General features: G+C 36.1%; 1 protein-coding gene across 1 annotated transcript in view; it reads right to left on the reverse strand.

Moving 5' to 3' along the window:
* The window catches only part of LOC107667607 (ATPase family AAA domain-containing protein 2-like), a 110,329-nt gene that overhangs the window by 32,535 nt on the left and 55,055 nt on the right, over positions 1 to 22,739 (reverse strand). Inside the window, exon 24 of the mRNA XM_016459316.1 lies at positions 20,532 to 20,651. Coding sequence (XP_016314802.1) covers positions 20,532 to 20,651 — 120 coding nt within the window. The remainder of the gene's footprint in view (positions 1 to 20,531; positions 20,652 to 22,739) is intronic.

Genomic DNA, 22,739 nt, shown 5'->3' on the forward strand with positions numbered 1-22,739 from the left:
AGACTCGAACCCGCAACCTTTGGGTTACGAGGCCGACTAACCATTAGGCCACGACTTTCCCTTTTTTTTTTTTTTTTTTTTTTTTTTACAAATTAAGATTAAACACATATACATAAACCCCTTAATACACTTAGGATGCAGGGCAGTGTTATGTATATAGAAACAATATATTTTACATTAGTAGCAAAATATGCATTAAACAAAAATTGAGCATAGGGAGACTCAATTAAATAATTTGCAGTGTTGCATAGGAGTGGACAGGCGCTAAAGCGGTCTACGGGTTTTTTTGTGTCGATTCTCTAATTGGATTTATTTACAGAATCACGTGTAATGTTTTCACCATGAAGTCTGCGGTTAAATGTGATTATTTAAAAAAATACATTGAAATAATGCCGGCTGATGGCTTCAACAAAATCATAATCCATCGATTAACAACCTCTTTGTTCACAGGATGTTTGTTTTTAAAGGTTTATAAATTATTGTTAAAAATCAATGAATGAATAGGATTTTTACTTCCAGAACCCAACTGTTGTGCTCTATGGCTAGTCCCATTTTCTATCTTTAACTAACCACTTTTGACATGGAAGAGTTGGCCAGTGGCCTACCGGGAAAAGAGTTCATTTATTGGACTTCGGCGCTCATGGAAAATGCTCTTCTGGTGATAAGGAAGGAAGCCACTTTCCACTTTGATCAGATCTACTGTTAAGAGGCAAACAAAGTGGGAATGAAGTGCTCTTGGCGATAGTTTCGACTTCAGATATATCGTAATCACTTGGCTGGCCTGCTGGAGTTCGTAGCCAGCCACTGCGCCGGATGCTTAGATTCCACGGTGAGGTTTATGTAGAACCGCATGATAGACCAGGCACATCGTCTACAGAGCTTGCTATTAATGGACACCATTAGGAGGCCGTGAAATTCGGATTAATACCAAGCTGGGATTGTGATTACCTGAAGCCCAGGGAATGAGAACATTGAGGGCGAGAGACGCAGCATCTGGTCTGAATGATGAGGCTTTGAATCTTTTATCCTGCTCTTTAGAGAAAGAAATCCACAGAAAGTGAAGGTAAACAAAAGCAATATGACGGAAGAAACCAAGTCAGACACCAGGACAGATAAACTTCCCCTCGACAGCAGATTTGAGAAATTGGCAGTTCAAAAGCTCGACTTTGCTCAGGAGCTCAAGCGCGGTCAGATGCGATTACGTCCAACAGGGACGTGCGTTATTTTGGGCTGTAAAACCGACAAAGGACTCAAACGGTGAGCGGAATCTCTGTCGGTTCACCTGAGACCAATGTCAACTGATCAGATCTGCTGCTCAGCATTTCAGTTGCAGCTGAAATTTTTATGGGCAGGATTTATGAATTAAACATCAAAAGCGTCGCAATCGTGGGTCAGGTCAGATCCAATGCTTTTTAAAAGAGCGGTTTTGTCTTAGCCTGCTATGGGAAATGACAAATGACCGATTCAATAAAGAAGAACAGGTGAAATATTCAGTGTAGCAGTCTAAATGATTCAGTGTGGAGGAATCAATCAAAGGTCAGCTGTGTGGTGCATGTTTTCCTGCACTGTCTGAGATAAAATAACTGGATCCAGACTAGCAGACTGTTTTCATGATACCAAACTGAAAATTATCATTTAGGGAGAGCCACAATATCCACAGTTATAGGACCTATGTATAAAAAAAAATAAAAATAAAAAGACTGAACAAATGCATTACAATTAGCACTGTGAAGTTAGTTCTAGTTCTTTTTCAATAAAGCACATTTAAAGCAGGCCCAAGACTGACCGAAGTGCTGTAATCATTACCAAATGTAATGATAATTTAATCAAAAGTGATCTTTATGTATATTGTGCATTTACTTCGCAAATATTTTTCTAATTAAATCAATTAGCATATCATGCAATTAAATCAAATTTAATCAACTGATATCCTTACTTTAAATACAGCACATTGAAAATCGTTAAAAGAGGAAAATACCCAAATTCACAGTATAACTAAGATCTAGTTCCAGCAAAAAAAAATAAATCTAATTTGTGACAATTAAAAATATGTTAAAGGTAAATGCTAATAGACATGTACCATTATTCGGTAATGCGATATATTACGATAATGAATATGCACGATACTGTGGCATTCTGAGTCTTGCATTCGATGACGATACACACAAACCAGGATGAAGACGAGGGAGCTGACTTTGAGAGAAAAGCAAGCAATTTGGATGCTAAAAGAAAAGAGGAAGTCAATTAGATCTATAGCAAAAACAAAAAGCATGAAGAAATCAAGAGTTTGGAAACCACCGGCGACATCAGCAGCCAACAATGACCTGATCAGCTGAGAAAAACAACAGTAGTTGATGACAGACAAATCATAAAAGCTGTGAAAATGAACCCTAAAATATGTGTCTGTAAAATCACCAATAACCCCCAGAAAGCTGGGGTGATGCTCTGACAATCTACTTTCCGCAGGAGACTTTGACAGCAGAATTACAGAGGCTACAGCAAGATGCAAACCTCTGACCAGCACCAAAAATAGAAAGGCAAGATTAGAGTTTGCAAAAAAAGCACAAAGGTGAGCCAGTAGAGTTTTGGAAATGAGATTTATGGACAGGTGAGACAAAGATGAACCTTTATCTAAGTGATGGGAAAGCAAAAGTGTGGAGAAAAAAGGGAACTGCAAATGATCCCAAGCATACAGCCTCATCTGTAAAGCATGGTGGAGGTGGTGAAAGAGAAAGCAAAACTTGAAATCGCATCATATGACCCCTTTAATTAATTAATTCTGAAGGGTACAAAACCATCTTGGCTACCAATATTCAAGAAAACGCCACCAGACTCATCAGAAAGCGCTTCATATTGGATCAGGTCAATGACCCAAAACACTGCCAGTTCAGTCAAGGAGTTTATCAGGGCAAAGAAATGGAAAGTCTTAGAGGATCTGCAACTAAATAATAGCTTTTAATCTTTTACATCTGCCTTCAGTTCAAATGTCCCAATACTTATGCTCACATCAAATAGTGGGATGAACTCTAAAAGTGCTGTTCTTTTTTTATTTGGTAAAACGTGTTGAAACAGCTAACAATAAAATGTGACATTCTGTAGTTTTGTCTTATATTCATATTTTAATCATATTTGCAGATGTCTTGACTACACAGCAAGCAAAGCAATTTTGCCATTACTGTCCCAATAATAATGGAGGGCACTATATCAGTGACTACAACGCCCTAGATATTGTTTGTAAGTGTTTTGATGCTTTATTGTTCGGTCACACTTTACATTAGGGCTTCATTAGTTGACATTAGTTAATTCATTAGTTAACAAACTGCCAATGAAAAATTTGCAACTGTGTTATTTAATGAGCCCGAGCTAACATGAACTAAGAGTTGTATTTTTATTTTTTAACAATAACTTCTGTTGCAAATGTAGGTATTGCTCATTGTGAATGTTAATGCATTAACTAAGGTCTAAGGTTTCTTTGTCGCTATCTCTGGTTGAAAACCTGCAATTGCAGCTGTTTGTGGAATTATCTTCCTTATGTGGGTTGTGCGCTGGCATGGCTCCAGCGCGGATGAATCTAATGTTTGTTAGGAGTATGTGTGTGTGGCAGTCAGCCACCGCACCACTGTGGATATTTACTGTACTTCACAATCACAGATTCTAGCCTACGTCTTGGAATATATGACCCAAATAAGAATTTTCGCCGTATATTGCCATCTGAACAAGTAACAAGTCTGCCACGTTTGTTCTGACCAACTGAGGAAAAAAAGCATTACCATAAATCTCGCTACCAATGGTGATTAAATCTAAAGATCGGTTAGCTCATATCACATCAAACTAGTGGTTTTGGACACTGCTGTCACTGCTTGGTGTATCATGTCAAGTAGCCAATAACATGTTGTGTGAATACAATATTTGTCATGGCTACTAAGGAGAATCAGGTGACTGGAGTCCTGGAGAAGAGCATGCAGTCACTGTATTGTGTGTTTGCTCTCTCAGGACATGGTGAACCGGAGGATCTCCATGGACATGATGCTAAAGATCGCTGCCAGTCAGCGCTACAGACAGTTTATTTTCCTCACAACACAGAGCATGAGGTAAAGAGCTTCTCTAGTGTTCATGCAGAAATGTGTAGATGTACAGTGCCCTCCATAAGTATTGGGACAGTAAAGACAAAATTGCTCTGTTTGCTGTGGAGTCAAGATATCTCTAAATATGATTAAAAGATGAATATGAGACAAAACTACAGAATGACACATTTTATTATTGAGTGATTCAACACATTGATGTTTTACCAGCTAAGAAGTTCAGCACTTTTAGAGTTTCATCCCCCTATCTGATGTGAGCATAAGTATTGGGACAGTTGCCTCTCAGGTCTGTGATCAAGTAAGCAGCTGTGTCCTGTTGCATTAATTGATCAGATATTAAAAGCAGGGAATGTGTTGTATCAGTTATATCCATTGCTTCTGCATTCTGAGTCTTGCATTTGATGACGACACACACAAACCAGGATGAAGACGATGGAGCTGACTTTGAGAGAAAAGCAAGCAATTTGGATGCTTAAAGAAAAGAGGAAGTCAATTAGAGCTATAACAAAAACAAAGGGCATGGAGAAATCAAGAGTTTGGAGACCACCACCGGCGACATTAGCAACCAAGAACGACCTGATCGGCTGAGAAAAACAACAGCAGTTGATGACAGGCAAATCATAAAAGCTGTGAAAATGAACCCTAAAATACGGGTCTGTAAAATCACCAACAACCTCCAGAAAGCTGGGGTGATGCTTTGACAATCTACTGTCCGCAGGAGACTTTGACACAGAATTACAGAGGCTACACAGCAAGATGCAAACAAAACACACTGCCAGTTCAGTCAAGGAGTTTATCAGGGCAAAAAAATGTAAAGTCTTAGATTGCCCAAGTCAATCTCCAGATTTAAATCTGATTGAACATGAATTTCACCAGCTGAAGAGGAGACTAAAGGCAGAAACTCCCCAAAACAAGCAACAGTTGGAATTGGCTGCATTAAAGGCTGGGAAAAGCATTTCAAAGGATGAGACCAAGAGTCTGGTGATGTCTATGGGTCGCAGACTCACTGCTCTGATTACACGCAAAGGATCTGCAACTAAATAATAGCTTTTAATCTTTTACATCTGCCTTCAGTTCAAATGTCCCAATACTTATGCTCACATCAAATAGTGGGATGAACTCTAAAAGTGCTGTTCTTTTTTTATTTGGTAAAACGTGTTGAAACAGCTAACAATAAAATGTGACATTCTGTAGTTTTGTCTTATATTCATATTTTAATCATATTTGCAGATGTCTTGACTACACAGCAAGCAAAGCAATTTTGCCATTACTGTCCCAATAATAATGGAGGGCACTATATCAGTGACTACAACGCCCTAGATATTGTTTGTAAGTGTTTTGATGCTTTATTGTTCGGTCACACTTTACATTAGGGCTTCATTAGTTGACATTAGTTAATTCATTAGTTAACAAACTGCCAATGAAAAATTATTCTAAACATTCATTAATCTTAGGTAATTCCAATATTTAATAACACATTCTTAATATCAAAAGTTGCAACTGTGTTATTTAATGAGCTAACAAACTAAGAGTTGTATTTTTTAACAAAGATTAATAACTTCTGTTGCAAATGTAGGTATTGCTCATTGTGAATGTTAATGCATTAACTAAGGTTAACTAATGAGATCTTATTGTAAAGTGATACCTATGGGTCTTTATAATTCTTTTGCACTTTAATCTGTGTAAAAATTTTAAATTTAGCCTATACATTTTTTGTGTATTGCTTTATTGAAGGCCTATTTAAATGTTCAGTTATTTTTGTTATAAAAAAATTATTAAACCTGTTATACTGTATTATGATAACAATTTTTGCAACTAAATTTAAATATTGTGATAATACCATATACCGTTATAAAAGCATTAGCAATTAAATTGCAACATGAAAATTTGATACTGGCATATCCCTAAATGCTAATAGTCTAAGTTAACTATAATTTGGAAATTTAAACAAATAAACAAAACAAATTGTAAAATACCACTAAAATATTCACTGGTTGCATTAGACATGTTCATGATTAATCTATACTGTCCTGTTCTAAAAAGTAGGGGTGCTCCGATCAGGGTTTTTGAGGCCGATCACCGATCACAGAAAGCAGTATCTGCCGATACCGATTACCGATCTTTTTAAAGCCTTCTTTTTATCATTTATATCTATTTATAGTGATACTCCAATCAGGATTTTTAGACATTTATTCAGGGCCTGAATTTCATTTTTGAAAATGGGGGAATTCCCCTCTTAGGTATCTCTTGTAGGGGTCGACCGATTATTGGCGCCGATATTAAGCATGTTTATGATTATTGGTATCGGTCATTTTCAAAACCGATTTGCCGATAAAATGACTTAATTTTGAAACACGCTATTTGGCTCTGATGCAGCCTGTCAGAACTCACCACTCTGTGGCCTAAAGCAATCTCCGCCCACCGCCCATCTGATTTGTTGGGAGTCACGAGTCCGACCAATCAAAGCGGAATTTACTCTCACTCCAAAAGCGCTTGCTAACTGGAGCTGCTTCAGTGATCACGCATCAGTTGTCTCTCAAAGGTAAGGCAGCAGCAGACATTGCTTTCGGCCTTGAAAAACACATATCGGTCGACCCCTAATCTCTTGTGAGGGGGGAAGCAGCTTTCACGCAGGAGTCTGCTCCTGATCCATGGCTGTTTACCACAAACACAACATTTATTCATTATTTTGATTTCAAATCCAAACATTGTTACTTAAAATGCTTTTAATAATATGCATTTATGGTGTAATTACTACATTTTTGTGTCAATCCATGTTCATATTTACTGCAAACAATGCGCTGTTACTTTAATTCAGCGCTTGCAGCGCAGCAAAAATATCGATCTCTGCACTGCTGCAGACGCACTGCCGGGCCGTAACCGTGTGAAGAGTACCTCACCTTCAGCATTATAATTATTTCACCCGCCCTGGACAGAGACTGAGACGGTGCCGCTGTATGTCGTGCCAAACATCTCACGGTAGGCGCGTTATTTGTCACCATATGTGGATCCATTTTTGCATTTGGGCTAATCAAGAGGCAGGACATGGACTTATTTAATCATTAAATGTGATGATACTTCTATCAGAAAATAAAACCCACTGAGCCAAAACCTCATTTGCCAAGAGAAACTAGATCTGCTAACAAGGTGGCAGAACACGCAACAGAAATAGCAATTACAAGTCACAAAAGACTTGTGCAATAAATGTGCTTTTTTTGAGCCAAGTCTCTGATATCTAATGCACATGTGATGCAGGGGATAAATGAAGGTGTCTTTATAAAGATAATGAGTGCATTACTCCCTGTATTCATGAAGTCCCATAACCCCTAGAGGAACTTCTGTGTGTCATTACAGAGGGCAAACATGAGCTCCTACTAATCTCCAGCAATAAAAACTTACATGATGATGTCTCTCGATGTACAGAAAGAGGCCAATAAGATGGAAGGCTAGAGAGAGACATCAAAGAGGGAAAAGCTTTATATTGCAGCAATTACATATTTGACCTCCCATGGTAACCATTATTTATAATGAAAATAATGTGCAACAACATAAACCTAAAACATGCAGAAAATCTGAAAACAAGCTGTTTACACTCAGCATGATGCTGTACAATACAACTGAACTGCATTTGTGAGCAATGGCATTGCCATGCAAAAAATACAGTACAACAAAACAACACGTGCTGGTTAGCAGTGAATTCACTAGAAAAAAAGATGTGTTGAACAGTACAATCTTTGCTGACATTGTGATTAACAAGAATATCAATAGAGTCAATACCGTACAGCATAACTGCATGACAATTAAAAAAAAAAAAAAAAAAAAAAAAAAGACGTAACAATTCACAATAAGGTTCATCATTAGTTAATGCAATAGCTAACATTAAATAATAATGAACAATACTTTTATGGAACTTATTAATCTTAGCTGAAGTTAATTTATACATATACTAATACATTTTTAATATTTAATATTAATGTACTATGAACAAACATTAATTAATAATAAATAATAGATTATATATAAATTAACATTAAACTAGAGGACCTAGATTATTTATTTAATAACTGTTAAAATTAGATGGTTAAAAAAATAGATTTTTTTTAAAATTAATTATTTACATTTATTTATTTATCTTATCAACTTTATTTAAAAAAAATCATTGTTCATTTTTAACAGATGTAAGCACGATGTAAAGTGCTACCAATAAATAAATACATACATGCATACATACATACAAGTATAAAAATATATATAGTATATAACTGGATAGATAGACAGACAGATATTATATTACTGAATCAATGTATTATTTTATATAAATACATAGTTTTCCTTATTCATGAGAATCCCTTTTTTCTTATACCTACTTAACCCTTTAAGTCCTGAGGGCATTTTTGCCTCACTGAAGCTGTTGTTTTTTCTGAGTGACATACACAAAAATAATGACTCATAACTCGAATACTGTAGCAAGGAGAGTCAAAAGTTTGGTATCGTTTTATCGTTTGAAAACTTTCAATACTTTCAGGGGGAAAAAATATTTAATTTGGACATTCTCCTGCTGAGAAATAGCTGATAAAAATTTAAGTTTTTGTAAAATGTAAAAAATGTGTGCTCAAGGGAAATTTTTCATATCGGTCTTATTTGACATTCAATTTCTCAGGACAGAAATAAGGTAGGAGGAAAATTATTTTTTGATGATGTTCCCCAGCATGTTAGCTGTATCGGTTTCAAATTTTGTGGTGATAGCAAAGTATCCAAAAGTTACAGTATTATGGAACAAAATAGGCCTTTTTGTTTAGCTCTTGACTCCCTGAAGGCATTTTAAAAACTGTTGTTTTCTGAGTGCCATACCCAAAAATAATGACATGCAATTTTCCACGATCTATGCATGTTTCATGAAGTTACGAATAAAAACGCAACGTGAAGCATAGAGCTGTTTTTCTTTGCAGCGCCACACGTGCGCCTGTCTGGTTTAATGCGTTACGCTATATGAGGAATATCTTTCGATCTGATTGACGGATTATGATACATTTTTGGCTCTTTTTAAAAATGCTGTGCGATTTTTCAAGATCTATGCATGTTTCGTGAAGTTGCGAGATCTGATTTGTTTGCTAAGCTACATGTCCTAATTCATTTTTATGTGTTATAGCTTTATGAGGTATATCTTTAGATCTAAACGATGGATTATGGTGAGTTTGAGCTCTTTTTAAATCGGGAGAATTTTCTTCAAATAATGACGTGCGATTTTCTATGATATATGCATGTTTCCTGAAGTTACAAGCGAAATTGCCACATGACAGCTACCTTAGATTTTTTTACTAAGCTACATGTCCTAATTCATTTTTATGTGTTATAGCTTTATGAGGTATATCTTTAGATCTAAACGATGGATTATGGTGAGTTTGAGCTCTTTTTAATCAGGAGAATCTGCTCTATAATGGTGTCTATTTTTCCACGATCTGAGCATGTTTTATGAAGTTACAAGCAAAATGGTGAAATCAATATATTATTTTCATATGGGTCTGGCGGTGACTTCTTGTACAAAAACTCACTAATGTTTATTCAAAGCCCCAAACAATTATGCTTGTTTTATTCTACTCAATGAGACCTTTCAAATGACATATGACTATCTGAGCTGTATGATGTTTTTAACATAGTAGAGTACATGGCACAGAAAACATATTTAGTAAATTATGACTTTTTTTGTGTCATTTATCAGCAAATAACTCGCCACTACTTTTTTGTTGATCAAGGCAGTGGTTTGAAAAATATGATTAGTAATATTTTCGCGGACGGGGGGGAGGGGGGCGTCCCGCCCGCGGTACACTCCAGTTTAGAGGGACTGCTCAGTGCTCGTTAAGAGTTGATCAAAATAATTTGATTATTCATTTTTTTCATGCGGGAGGTGTCCCGCCGGCGTTCAACTTTCTCTAAGAATTGCAGTGTCCTTCACAAACGGTCTAACGGTTCACTCAGAAAAACATTTCATGCAATCTACAGACACTCATTCATGATAAAGAACTCCTGAAAACGACGTAATCGTTCATTATTCACCAAAACAGTCTGAAAGATACTAAAGTACATCTATTCTCGCTTTACTCCAGAGCTCTCTGGAGCTCAAATAACAGTCTGCTGTGGGTTCTACACTATTATAGACCAGAGAAGACAATACATAAATACCCACAATGCAAATGTTTCACAAGAAAAAGCCATTCCTCAGGCATATGTTATGTCCTTGACTCAAAAGATGACTAGTTTAATAATGGGTTAGTCAGAAAGGTTTTGTTTCCAGAAAATGAAATTCAATAAATCCATCCCTCTCGGCTTCTGTCTAGAAGATATACATGAACACACATATAAAGAAATGAATAGTAGTTTTCAAAAACATAATTATCCATGTCTGAAACCATCTACTTATATGTCAATATGCCAGTGTACTCCCGAAAGCTGACAAAATTAGTGCATTTACCGTATTTTTTCTTTAGGGAAAACATACAAATCTTCATGACTTATTCTTATTGACTGATTCATTCACTTATTTAAGTAAGGTTGTGAAAAATTCTTCCTAGAGATAATACACTTATTTTTTATAACATGAAATACTTCACTAAATTTAAAGTAGTTTCAAAACTAAGTGAATCAGTTGATATGATTTCCACGTACGAACCTGGGAGTTTGAAATGATCATTCTAGGGCCCTGAATACTAAAGTCTTTTACTTTGAGACACCCCATCTCCATAATTAAGTCAATTAGCGCTCATATTAGGTAAAGAAACTAAACTCTAAAGGAGAGCACAGACACTCTCCATGTGCAATTTGGGGCCAGCAAGATTTCCCTGGACAAAGAGGGGAGCCCCAACGCAATATAAGTTATATATTATTCAGGCCATAGGCTGCAGCACAAATCATAAAAGAAGAGTTGCTTAAACTAAATGTTGTCTTTGTGCTGGGATCTGTTTTCCGTCGAGCTCATTAAATTGCTCATCTAAATGAATTAGCAAGTGCATGAGAGAAATGGCAACAGTATACTCAACTCAAAATGATACAAAAGTTATTTGTACGAAAACCGCAGTAGAACCACACGATGAAGCCTCGGCTGACTTTAAATAGCACCAATGATGGTATCTGCGACTCTAAAGGGTGTCAACAAAAGTTATTTGCGGTTTAACGACCGTGGCAAGTTGGATCAATATCATCCTGACAGATTAATACAATTTCATAATTCATCAGATGGCTCCCTGATGTAGCTCTGCAATTTTCGATTTTCAGTTGTAAATTGCTCATCTACTAAAGATCAAAGGGGAAATTTGCAAGAACACAATCTTGGGGCTTAAAGCATGTTCAGAAATGACTAGATAGACGTTTGATTAACTGAGGCAAGCAAAATGGATGCTGCATATCACAAACATTAACTCCACATGCCAAACTGTCTTAGAACTCACTATAAGTTCAGATAATAGTCAGGAATCCTGACAAGTTTGATCCACTTATTAATGCAAGAATGAAAAACCATACAGCAAGAACATTTAATCTTTGCAAAGGTTATAAGTGCCATGATACGGAGTCAATGTGTGACAAAAGAGAAACTGCTATCAAGATCTAAATTTTTTTTTACTGTATATGATAAAAAGGCCACGGCTGTGGAAATGGGATCACTTTTTTTTTTAAATGACTGAACTACATTAGGCAATATAGGCAGATAAATGATATATTAAAATAATTCAATAACAGTATTCAACTATTCAACACACATACATGACCGATTCAGTCAAAATACTGACAAGTGACAAGCTTGGTAATATTTAATAAAAAAATCTTAATAAATGGCATTTCTGATCATTGAACTCTTGTTCTTTGGAAAAAAGAATTGTACTTTATTGTACTGTAAAACATTTATTGCATGATGGTAAGGCCAGTATTTGGGAAAACAGTTGTACAAAAAAAAAAAAAAAACTAAATTAATTTAAAAATATAACTTCAGCTCTAATCAAGTTCTAATTAATACAGTACAATTCCATGACATTTTTATCAGTTTATTAGAGAAAAAAAAAAGTTTAAAGGAGAAATTCAGGTAAATGAACCATTTCAACACTAATAAAATTGGAAGAAAAATACTAAGATACAATAAAAAGCCATTATTCTTTAAAAATAATATATTAAACAAGAACAACCACTTTAAAAATTCTTTCTACATTTTTTAAACCTCAATTGACAAAAAAAAAAAAACTGAAAAATGACCCACATTTCTAAGATGTCAAGAATACTTCTTTAAATATTCAATAAAGACTGAAATTTAACTCGGTAATACTTGAAATTCACTCCTAAAAAAGTGCTGCACAAGACTTGTAAGACGCAAATGCTCTTTCAATCAATACAGCAAACACACAATTTGTGCACAAGACAACGATAGTTTAATATGAAACGCTCTTTCACATTTATCCCCAGCAATGATTTTCTACGAGGGAAGTTAAACGCAGCCGTGGGCACAAATTAGTTGCTTGTCATTTAGCAAACACTGCAAAGCAACTTCCAGCACACTAATTGCAGGGCCAGTCCCACTGGAGCAATCTGGGGTTAAGTGCTTTACTCGCGGGCACAGTTATTCCACAGTGACTGTAAGAGTCCAGTTACTACTGCAATCGCACTGTAGACTCAACCTGATGACATACTTGACCATTAGGATACAACCACCTCTATGCATTTACTAGTTGAGCGTAATGCCAGCTTTTACTGTTATGATATTTGCTGGCCTCTTTCAGTAAGATTAAATGACACTTCTCCATATGAAGTGAATCAATGAGCTTTACCATGGTAAAAATCAGTCGGCCTCTCATGGATTTTTATTCGTGTGAATTTGTTTCTTACAAACATGCAGCTTTTCACTTCACAAGATGTTAATTGATGGACTGGAGTGGTGTGGATTATTGTGATGTTTTTAATCAGCTGTTTGGACTCTCATTCTGACGGCACCCATTCACTGCAGAGGATCCATTGGTGAGCAAGTGGCGCAATGCAACATTTCTCCAAATCTGTTCAGTGAGTAAATTTTCAGTAGATTTCCATTTTTAGGTAAACTACTCCTTTAATATAAATTATTTAATGCACTGTTTAATGGAACAGAAATGCACAGAACATCAGGGCACAGTAACCAGAGTGAATTATTAGACACCCTGAATGTATTTTCAACCTTTAAAAAAAGTTATATTGCATATAATTGAAAAAGCATGTTTTTCCACATATAAATAATCTGAAAGTAAACGGGAGAGCGAGACGTCTGCTAAAGTTAAAGACCAAGAATTAAAAACATTGCGGAGTTACTTTTACATCTGCTCTGAGGCTGAACTTTAAAAATTACTCCCTGCCAGTATCAAATGTTCAGTATTTTCAACAGTCAAGCTTCCACAATTCTCACTGAGCTGTTGCCAAGCTAAAAAAGACCACGTTTTCATAACCATCTGTTTGAATAGACACCAAAGTTCAGATTGTGTGGTTCAGGGTATGGTTGAAAAAGGAAAAAGCAACAAGACTGAAAAAAGTGGGAAAAAATGCTGTCTTGCTTTCGAACACCACATATACTCATGACAACTATAACACTTAAGCTTCGAAAAAGTCCGACACAAGGGCAAACTTCTGACTAGGACACAATACCTCATCAAATAGCAGGACAACCAAGTGATAAAACATATTTCCAACATCTCCGGCTCAGGAGAGCATCTGGTGGACTGCGGTCACCCCTTCTTGAACGGACCTCTGATCACTGTTAGTCTGTATAAAACATGTTTTCCATATGCGTGAGTCTCACCCAAACACATCTCCATATAAACTGAGAAAACACCTCCCATTTCTTATGATACTAACGTCAAAAGCCATGCGTCAAACTCACTCGGCAGAAGCTATGTCAACGTCAACATGGATAGGTTACGTGATATCCTTCTCATCCTTAAAAACCATTACAGTTCAAGGAATAAATGATTTAAATAAATTAAACATGGTGTCAACCATCATATATTATTTCCCATTCATTCAACATGTATGAATGTCACAATGCAAAATAAATAGTTAAATAAATAACTAAATAAATTAAACATTAATTTGTTTTGCATATTGTTGGGTTTGTGTAATATTAATACATTTCAAAGTTTACTTGTACGATAAACAATTTTGGTACAGCGCTGGGTTGCAACTTAAAGGGTTAGTTCAACCAAAAATAAAAATTCTGTCATTAATTACTCACCCTCATGTCGTTCCAAACCCGTAAGACCTCCGTTCACCTTCAGAACACAAATTAAGATATTTTTGAAGGAATCTGAGAGCTCTCTGGCCCCCCCATAGACAGCACGATCAAGGTCCAGAAACATAGCAGGGACATCGGTAAAATAATCCATGTGACATCAGGGGTTCAACCATAATTTTACAAAGCTATGAGAATACTTTTTGAGCGCAAAAGAAATCACCCTAGTGCCATTTTGGAGAGTATCCACTTAACGTAAATTGCGTATGCTGTTTTGTATCAGCTGTGACACATCAGTGGTTCAACTGTAAAGTTACGAAGCTACGAGAATACTTTTTTGCGTAAAGAAAACAAAAATAACGACTTTATTCCACATTTTAGTCTCTACTGCATCACTTTGGATGCGCGTTCACGACAGTACTATGACGCGAGCGTGAGCACCGGCACATGCTCGCGTCATGGTTCTGTCATGAACGCGCGTTCACAAGTGACGCAGTGAATGTGGAATAAAGTTGTTATTTTTGTTTTCTTTGCGATAAAAAGTATTCTCGTAGCTTCGTAACTTTACAGTTGAACCACTGATGTCACACGGACTACTTTGTCAATCATCTTGGTGCTTTTCTGGACCTTGAACGTGGTAGTTACCTTGCTGTCTACGGGAGGGTCAGAGAGCCCTCAGATTTCATCAAAAATATCTTAAATTGTGTTCCGAACATGAACGAAGGTCTTACGGTTTTCGAACAACACGAGGGTGAGTAATTAATGACAGAATTTTCATTTTTGGCTGAACTAACCCTTTAAACTCTGGGTTCTGAAGCAAAACCAGTTGAAAGCCACTGATTTAGAGCACTGGCAACCGTTCACAACCTTCGGCATCAGATAACAGTGATGATAAGCAGGAAAGCGAGCAGCTCTGGACAGCATCAGGGATTAAATATCCCTTCTGCTTTCCCATAAAAGACCTTGATAACAGAACTGCTTAGTTTTGCCGTCTCCACGAGTCGGTGCTGGGTGGCTGACTCAGCTTCGGGACAATAGCGGACCACAGCGGAAACACGTCGCTCTTTGTTCTTGTATGTTGGTACAAGACTGCTGAGGCTTCTGAATCTGATGGTTCATTTGTCATTTCTCCTGTCATATTGCTTTGGTACTAGCATTTACACCTACAAACGGAATTATTTTAAATATAGAGCATCATATGATAAATAGATTCACACCAGAACACAGAATTAGCACAAGGTGTTATCTCGCAAAGTCTGTCAAGAACATGTCCAGGCTATATTTCACACCAAATTATTGAGAAAAAAATATCCATCCATCCATCTATCTAATACAATCATAATATAATTATACTCTTAAAAAATATGACTTAAAAGTTCTCCAAAAATTGATGGAAAAAATCTACCTTCTTTTGAACTTGATCTTAACAAGTACACAAAACCAGACTGAATGAATTCAGAAATCATAATTCAAAGACTCCATAGAACTTTGCAGAGAATATTATCGACAAAAATACTTATTTTAGTCAGTTCCTCATACAAAGTTTAATGACTTTAAGATGATGTGAAAAACAGAAAATTGTCATGTAATTTTCAGGATTTTTGAAGAATATTTACCCCCAAAAAATCCATATTACAATGCAATAATATCTATTTTTAAATTGCAAATTATTCATTCATAGTAAAGTATTAATGGTAATATTTGTTTAATTTTAATAAAGGAAAAACTGCATTGCAGTGTTTTGGGGAATTAAATGAGAACTTCGTCATTGAAAATAATGAAAGTTACAAAATAAAAAAAAATTTTTTTTCATGAAAATGTCACCATGCAAGCAAAAAAAAACAAAAAACCTAGCTTAATGAGAGCTGGATTATCCTGGAATACACTATTTCCTTGCCATCCTCTCACTGTTGTTGTTGCCAGTTCAGTCTGATTCAAGGACAAAGGGACAAGATTTATCAATTGGCAAGCATTAGCTTGAAGAGTCCGAATTTAAGAATAACTTGCAGCACACAAAAAATTGATGATGCTCCTTGGATCAATTTTCTTTTCAGATTAAATTGTCAACTGAGCCCAGAATCAGTAAATACCATTAAGCCCGATAAAAGGAGGAGAAAAACACTACTAATGGCCTTTTTGACAGCATCAAAGATAAAACTAATCACTTGGGGGATAAGGCTAATTTAAGGAAGCTTTTCTTTAAATTAGTGTTTGTTGTTGGGCAAAACAGATGGAAGGTAGATTAAATGCTTAACTAGCTCTTAGGAGCTGAAAGCTTGAGTTTTGTGCTCACTCACCTCGTGTTCACAAGCAAAAAATATAACACAGGCAGACAGGAGCGCACCCATCTCATCCCGAGGTGTTTATTGCACCTAACAGCCACCTTCTCATCTCTCAAGGATGTAATCATTCTTTGTGTTTCTTTTCCCTTGAGCTGTTATACTGTACGGTTCTAGACAGAGTCTGTCAGATTATCACAGAGACATGTGACATCTTGTGGCAGGATGAGGAAGTGCAGGACACAAATTAGAGAATTAGAGGACAGGGTTTTGGTGCTACAATGCTGTAGAGCAGTTTTTTTTATTATTATTATTTTTTTAATAATACATTTTAAATTGGATAATAACTAGAAAAGACGTTTGTATAGGAATACATATTTTCCATGACTTTCCCAGGGCTGGATTTCACAAAAAAAAATATAGTTATAACCGTATACATGTATATAAACCTTATACATTCAAAAGTTTAGGGTTGATAAGATGTTTCTCTTTTTTTAAAGAAGGCTCTAGGTAAAACCAGTAATATTGTGAAATATTATTACAATTTAAAATAACTGCTTTCTATTTTAATTTCTTTTAATATATAATTTATTCCTGTGATGCAAAGCTGAATTTTCAGCATCATTACTCCAGTCTTCAGTGTGACAATGCTTCAGAAATCATTCTAATATGCTGGTTTGCTGCTCAAGAAACATTTCTTATTATTATCAATGTAGAAAAAAAAGTTGTGCTGCATAATATTTGTGGAAAATGTGATATATACTTTTACAATTTTTAATTAATACAAAGTTCAAAAGAATAGAATTTGTTTTCAAAATTTGAAATTCAAAAATCTTTTGTAAGATTATAAATCTTATCTTTACTGACACTTCTGATCAAATTAATGCATCCTTGCTCACCAAAAGCATTATTTTCTCTCAAAATGTATATCAAAAACTAAAAACTAAATCCAAACTCAAAATAAGCTAAGAATATAACCATGCAGATGAAACAAGCGAGTAAAATGTTACAATATAAATCACAGATTTAAAGTTGATTTAACACTATATACTAAACAAACACAATATTATGATTCACTTCATGATCCAGACATCTAGAATATCGTAACATCAAATCCCAGTTGATTTCTGAATGAAAGATTAACACCCATAACACAATTAGGGTTGGGTACCGAACTCGGTACTTTTAAGGGTACCGACCGAATTGCGTCAGTACTACCGAGTACCGATTCACGTTAAATCAATCGGTGCCAAATTTCGGTACCTGAGAACGCATCTGGGTGCATATGCTACAGAGAGAGAAAGCAAGACCCTGTGACGTGAGGTCACCCCTGCAACTCGTTCAAACAACACACAGAGCAAGCCGAAATGTTCTGAAGTGTGGTTACATTTCTACGGCCATATGGTTTCTGCGAAAACGCGGATGGGATCGCGGAGTCCATTCATAAAAACGTAATTTACTCTATAGCGCGGAATGCCACGGAATTCGTCCGTCACTTCGCGAGAATTTTACCGTTTCATTTCAGAAAACTAGCATCATCATACTGTATACACACAGCAACTTCATGACAACCTGTCAAAATAAAAGTACGGTTTAACATGTAACAAAAAAAAAAGAAAGAAAGAAAAATCGGTAGGGCCCTATTGTTCAAAATGCTGAAATTGAGACTTTTGGACTTATTTTTTCACTGAAATAAATGTTTTTGTAATTACACAGAGTAAAGTACCGAAAAAAGGTACCGTTGGGTACCGGCACCGAAATTCAGGTACCGATACCGGTACCGTACCGGTTAAAATGTGAACGGTACCCAACCCTAAACACAATACAATCTAAAAATAAACAACCCATGACCGGTCCTTATTGTAGTAAGCTCACACTAGTCAAAATACCCATCAGATCCACTATATTTGAGATGGTTGCTAATTAATCTCCAAAGCGCATGTGGAGCATCCCATGACTTCCATCCGATGACTTATCCGCAATCTAATGAGTCCACGCTGGCAAAGCTGCAAGAACAAACTTGCTTATCGCACCAGGGGTGGTAATACCAGATCTCAGCAATTCACAGCATTACAGCTCAATCTGGCAACATGGCCGCATGATAGGTTTTAACAAGCCACTCCTCCACAACAACCTCTTTTGAGGCCCAGCTAAAAGCCTTTCTGAAGCAGAGATGTGAGATGAATGTGATAAAACACGTTCCCAGCTGCTGCATGGATGTGCCAGCGTGTTTCGCCGCAGAGTAGGTGCGATAGTACTTTCTAACCTTAGCAGCCCCTGAGCCTTCCCAGCATCCCTCTCCATCTGCCGGGCGGCCACAGGAGAGGACTGACCTGGCTGGTGCTGCAGTTAAGAGGGGAGGCGGTGAGGGAGTGCAACCAGAGGGCACTGCTCTGATGCTGGGAGAAGTTCTGCAGCGTTATAGTCGCAACACCTGCGTCAATCCTGGCTTAACTCTTGTGCAGATCAATAGCAGAGGGACTATATTTGTATGACTTCAAATTCTAAACCCCAAAATCAATGTGAGATGTATTGTTCTCTTGGCCTGTTTTCACCAAGCACAAAACTATGATAAAAAACTAAAATATTAAAATATAAAAAGACTTTTTTGTATTTGTATGACTTCCCACAAACTTCCAAAACAGAAACTGCACTCAAAAGGAGTCATTTTCTAATCTGAGAAATAATTTCTCACAGATCAGTGTATACAACATAATTGTACATGAACTTTTAAGATTTTATTCATTACTATGACTTTCCCAGGCCTAGAAATCATACTTTGGAAGGTTTTCAAGGACCATGGGAACCATTTAGGGTATTACGGAAGGTTGCTTATTAAAGTCAAAAGGATTTTTTTCTGAATTTGAGTAATTCAAAGTTCAATCACTTGAGAAAGTAATAGCTAAACTTTGGATGGAAAAATCTCAAACCTTTCAACTATGGGTTAGTAGTAAAACATATCATATTAAAATTCAATTTAGAGCTCAGGAACTGCATATTAGCGATTTTTGTAAACTGAAATTTGAGCTCCAAAATAATAAAAAGATCTAAAAATATATTTTTACATAGTATTTGGTTTGCATTTAAGCTACATAAATAAATAAATAAACTTCTCAAAATACTGTATTGATGATCTCATGTCAAGAATTAATTTTTAGTAACATTTTTCACCGTAATATCTTAAGGGGAAAATAGTAATGTTAAAATTATTTTACATATCCTAATATAATCTTATCTTCTGGTTTGCATCCGTCAATTTCCCCTCACAATACCACAATGATACAGTAATTAAGTAATTAATTTAAGAAAGTAATTAAGTAAAAAAAATTATACAAAAAGAATTTCACATTAATATTTTCACATTCATAGAATAATGTAAACCGGTTTTCAGATTCTGACTAAAGATTGTGTAGATAGAATTTTTTTCTGTGGAATAACATGCACATATTAGTTGTTCACCAGCAGACTAGTAATGTACGTATTATTTTAACATATATTAAAATGATCTAATCGTTTAATTTACATCCATTAAGTAAACAAATAAACCTATTCAGATGAAATAAGAACATTTAATATGTAAAGTATTTAAATAGCCTCAAACAGCTGACATGTCTTCGGTCGCTCAGTTATGTCATACCACACAATTCTACTCTCACTTATGTATCATAGCCAATGTTTTAAGTGGCATAGAGGCTACAGACTTCTATGACCCCTTATTCGCTGAGCGGCCATGAACCAGTGGCACAATCACACTGTCCCTCGTGAAAACTCCTTTCACAGGCAGAGCTGTTAACAGAAGTGTTGGACCACGCAGGGCTCGTTTCAGCACACCGAGTCAAAATACAGCTTGTTCGATCACCTGCAAATAGTCTAGCCTAAAAGCTGCCGCACAAAGAGCAGAGACCTTGACAATCTCTGTTGTGTTCTGCATGTACTCACTGCTGCAGTGCCTGTCCACTCCATCACCCTGAGAACTGCTTAATCCCGCCTCCTCTCCCACAGGTTTCCTGGTCGCCACAGCGCTCGGAGTGACGGGTGGCTGCGGTGTGGTCTGAGAGGCTGGGAGAATAAGAAAACATAAGTTATTGCAGAGAAAAGGACTGAACTGAACAAATATCTGACACATCTGACAATATGCTTGCTAAGAAGGACAGAAAACAAATCTGCAGCTTTTTTTCTTCCTTGAAATGTTCTTCCTTTCAAGAATAGCGTTTCATTTGTAGTGTTTTTTTTATAATGTTAATTCAATTATTTAATTTTAAATTAAATATAATTATTTTTTAATAATCATTACATTTTATATTTAACTAAATTTATTTATAGTACTACTTTTTTTCTCAGACAGTATAAATGACTCCTTATACATGAAAATATATGACCTCTTCAGAGATTTCAGAAAGATGGTCGCTCACAAGGGGATCATCATCATCATATTCTACAAAATCATCTTCTTGCCTGCCAAATGCTAAAATGAAAAAAATCCCAGAGGCTTACATTGAAGGAGGGATTCAAGCCAGGACTAGAAAATCATAAAGACTTGGTAGTGGGCTTTTTATCATACAATTGAGAACTCCTTAAAAATCCCAATAAATCAGGTTTTGTGGCTGTTATAGCATGTCTGTTGTTATGCTAGTACTCGTAAAGCAAGACAAAATTCACTTCAGCTAATAATGTTATGGCCTCGGGGAAAACAGAACGGAAATATTGATGACTCATCCTGCACTCACTCATTTTGTCCAATCGAATGCACTCCTTGATACCACCTAGGTCTAACTAGCAATGTTAAATAGTAAATCATGCTGGAAAAAAAGGAAAGAAAAGAAAGGAAATAAGGGACAAGCCTAGTCCTAATTTTTTGTTTTAACAGGAAATAAAGCAACAAAAGAAGAAAAAAAATTTCCTCATCAAGCCATTTCATGGTGGTCTTTAATTCAGATGCAGCCCTGCTTCAAACTTACACACCACAATACCGATAGCCATAACTTCTCCACTGCACCATATAAAATATTCAGCAGCACTTCTCTAGAGCAGGTCATTTTTTACCCCAGTGTTTCCCAACCGGGGTGCCGTCTGTCGAGAGCAGGGGTGCCGTGTAAAAAATCCTTTTTTAATATTTTTAAATTGCTAAAATGTTCAAAAAAACATGTATTATATAATATCCATTTCTGATGTCGCCAATAGTTAGAGATGCACCGAAATTTCGGCTGCCGAAAATTAGTTCACCGCTCAGGTTTCACTTTCACGTGGTGTGACGCTCTGCGTATTATCCGCTCTAAGCGTGTGCGCTCCGCTCAGTCACTCCACTCGTATACCGTTCATGCTCATCGGAAATAAATTGGTCTCTTCATTAGAAATTAGCCTACTGATTGATGGACCATTTTTTTTAATAATATTAAAAATATCTGTATGACATTATATTCTGCAGTTCTTCCCTGTTGTACCAAATATCTATACTTTTCAAATGATCATATCGAAGATAGAAATTTTAATATTGTGACAAAATTAATTTTGTAGAGTGCCACAAGTTTGTTAAAATTTCCAAAGGGTGCCGCGACTGAAAAAAGGTTGGGAAACACTGTTTTACCCCACCGTATTCGTTCAACTGAACCAGCGCAAAATGAAAAGGAACCGAGGGGTGGCCCAGAAGGGGGCCGTGTGAGATTTTCGTTACAGCAGACACAAAATGAACGAATTACAGGAATCTGAGGTAAATCATTCTGAGAGAAAAGCCCCCTGGTGATTAAAGGGTGGTGGAGGGGCTGGTCGCCAAGACTCTCGCAACAGCTTTTAATGTGAACTCTCTTTTTTTTTTCCTGGAATTTTTTTTATTCTTTTTCATTTAAAAGTGAACAGAGAAACATTATGTGCCTTTGAGGATTAAACCCCTAATACTAATGTTACTGCTTATGGATGTTAAACAAGGTGCCGGCATGCATGCTAAAATCTAGGGCTGAATCCCTATTTGTATACTATTCTAAATGATACCCATAGGTCTCTAAAGGATTTATAAATTAATTATTTATATGCATGTATTTCCTTATTTGCATGCATATAATAAATAATATACAAAATAATAATAATGTACATAAATACATCTAAACATACAGTAAATGTATTTATTTATATATATATATATATATATATATA

This window comes from Sinocyclocheilus anshuiensis, unplaced genomic scaffold (assembly GCF_001515605.1).
Source record: "Sinocyclocheilus anshuiensis isolate Anshui unplaced genomic scaffold, SAMN03320099.WGS_v1.1 scaffold1189, whole genome shotgun sequence".
Taxonomy (NCBI): Eukaryota; Metazoa; Chordata; class Actinopteri; order Cypriniformes; family Cyprinidae; genus Sinocyclocheilus; species Sinocyclocheilus anshuiensis.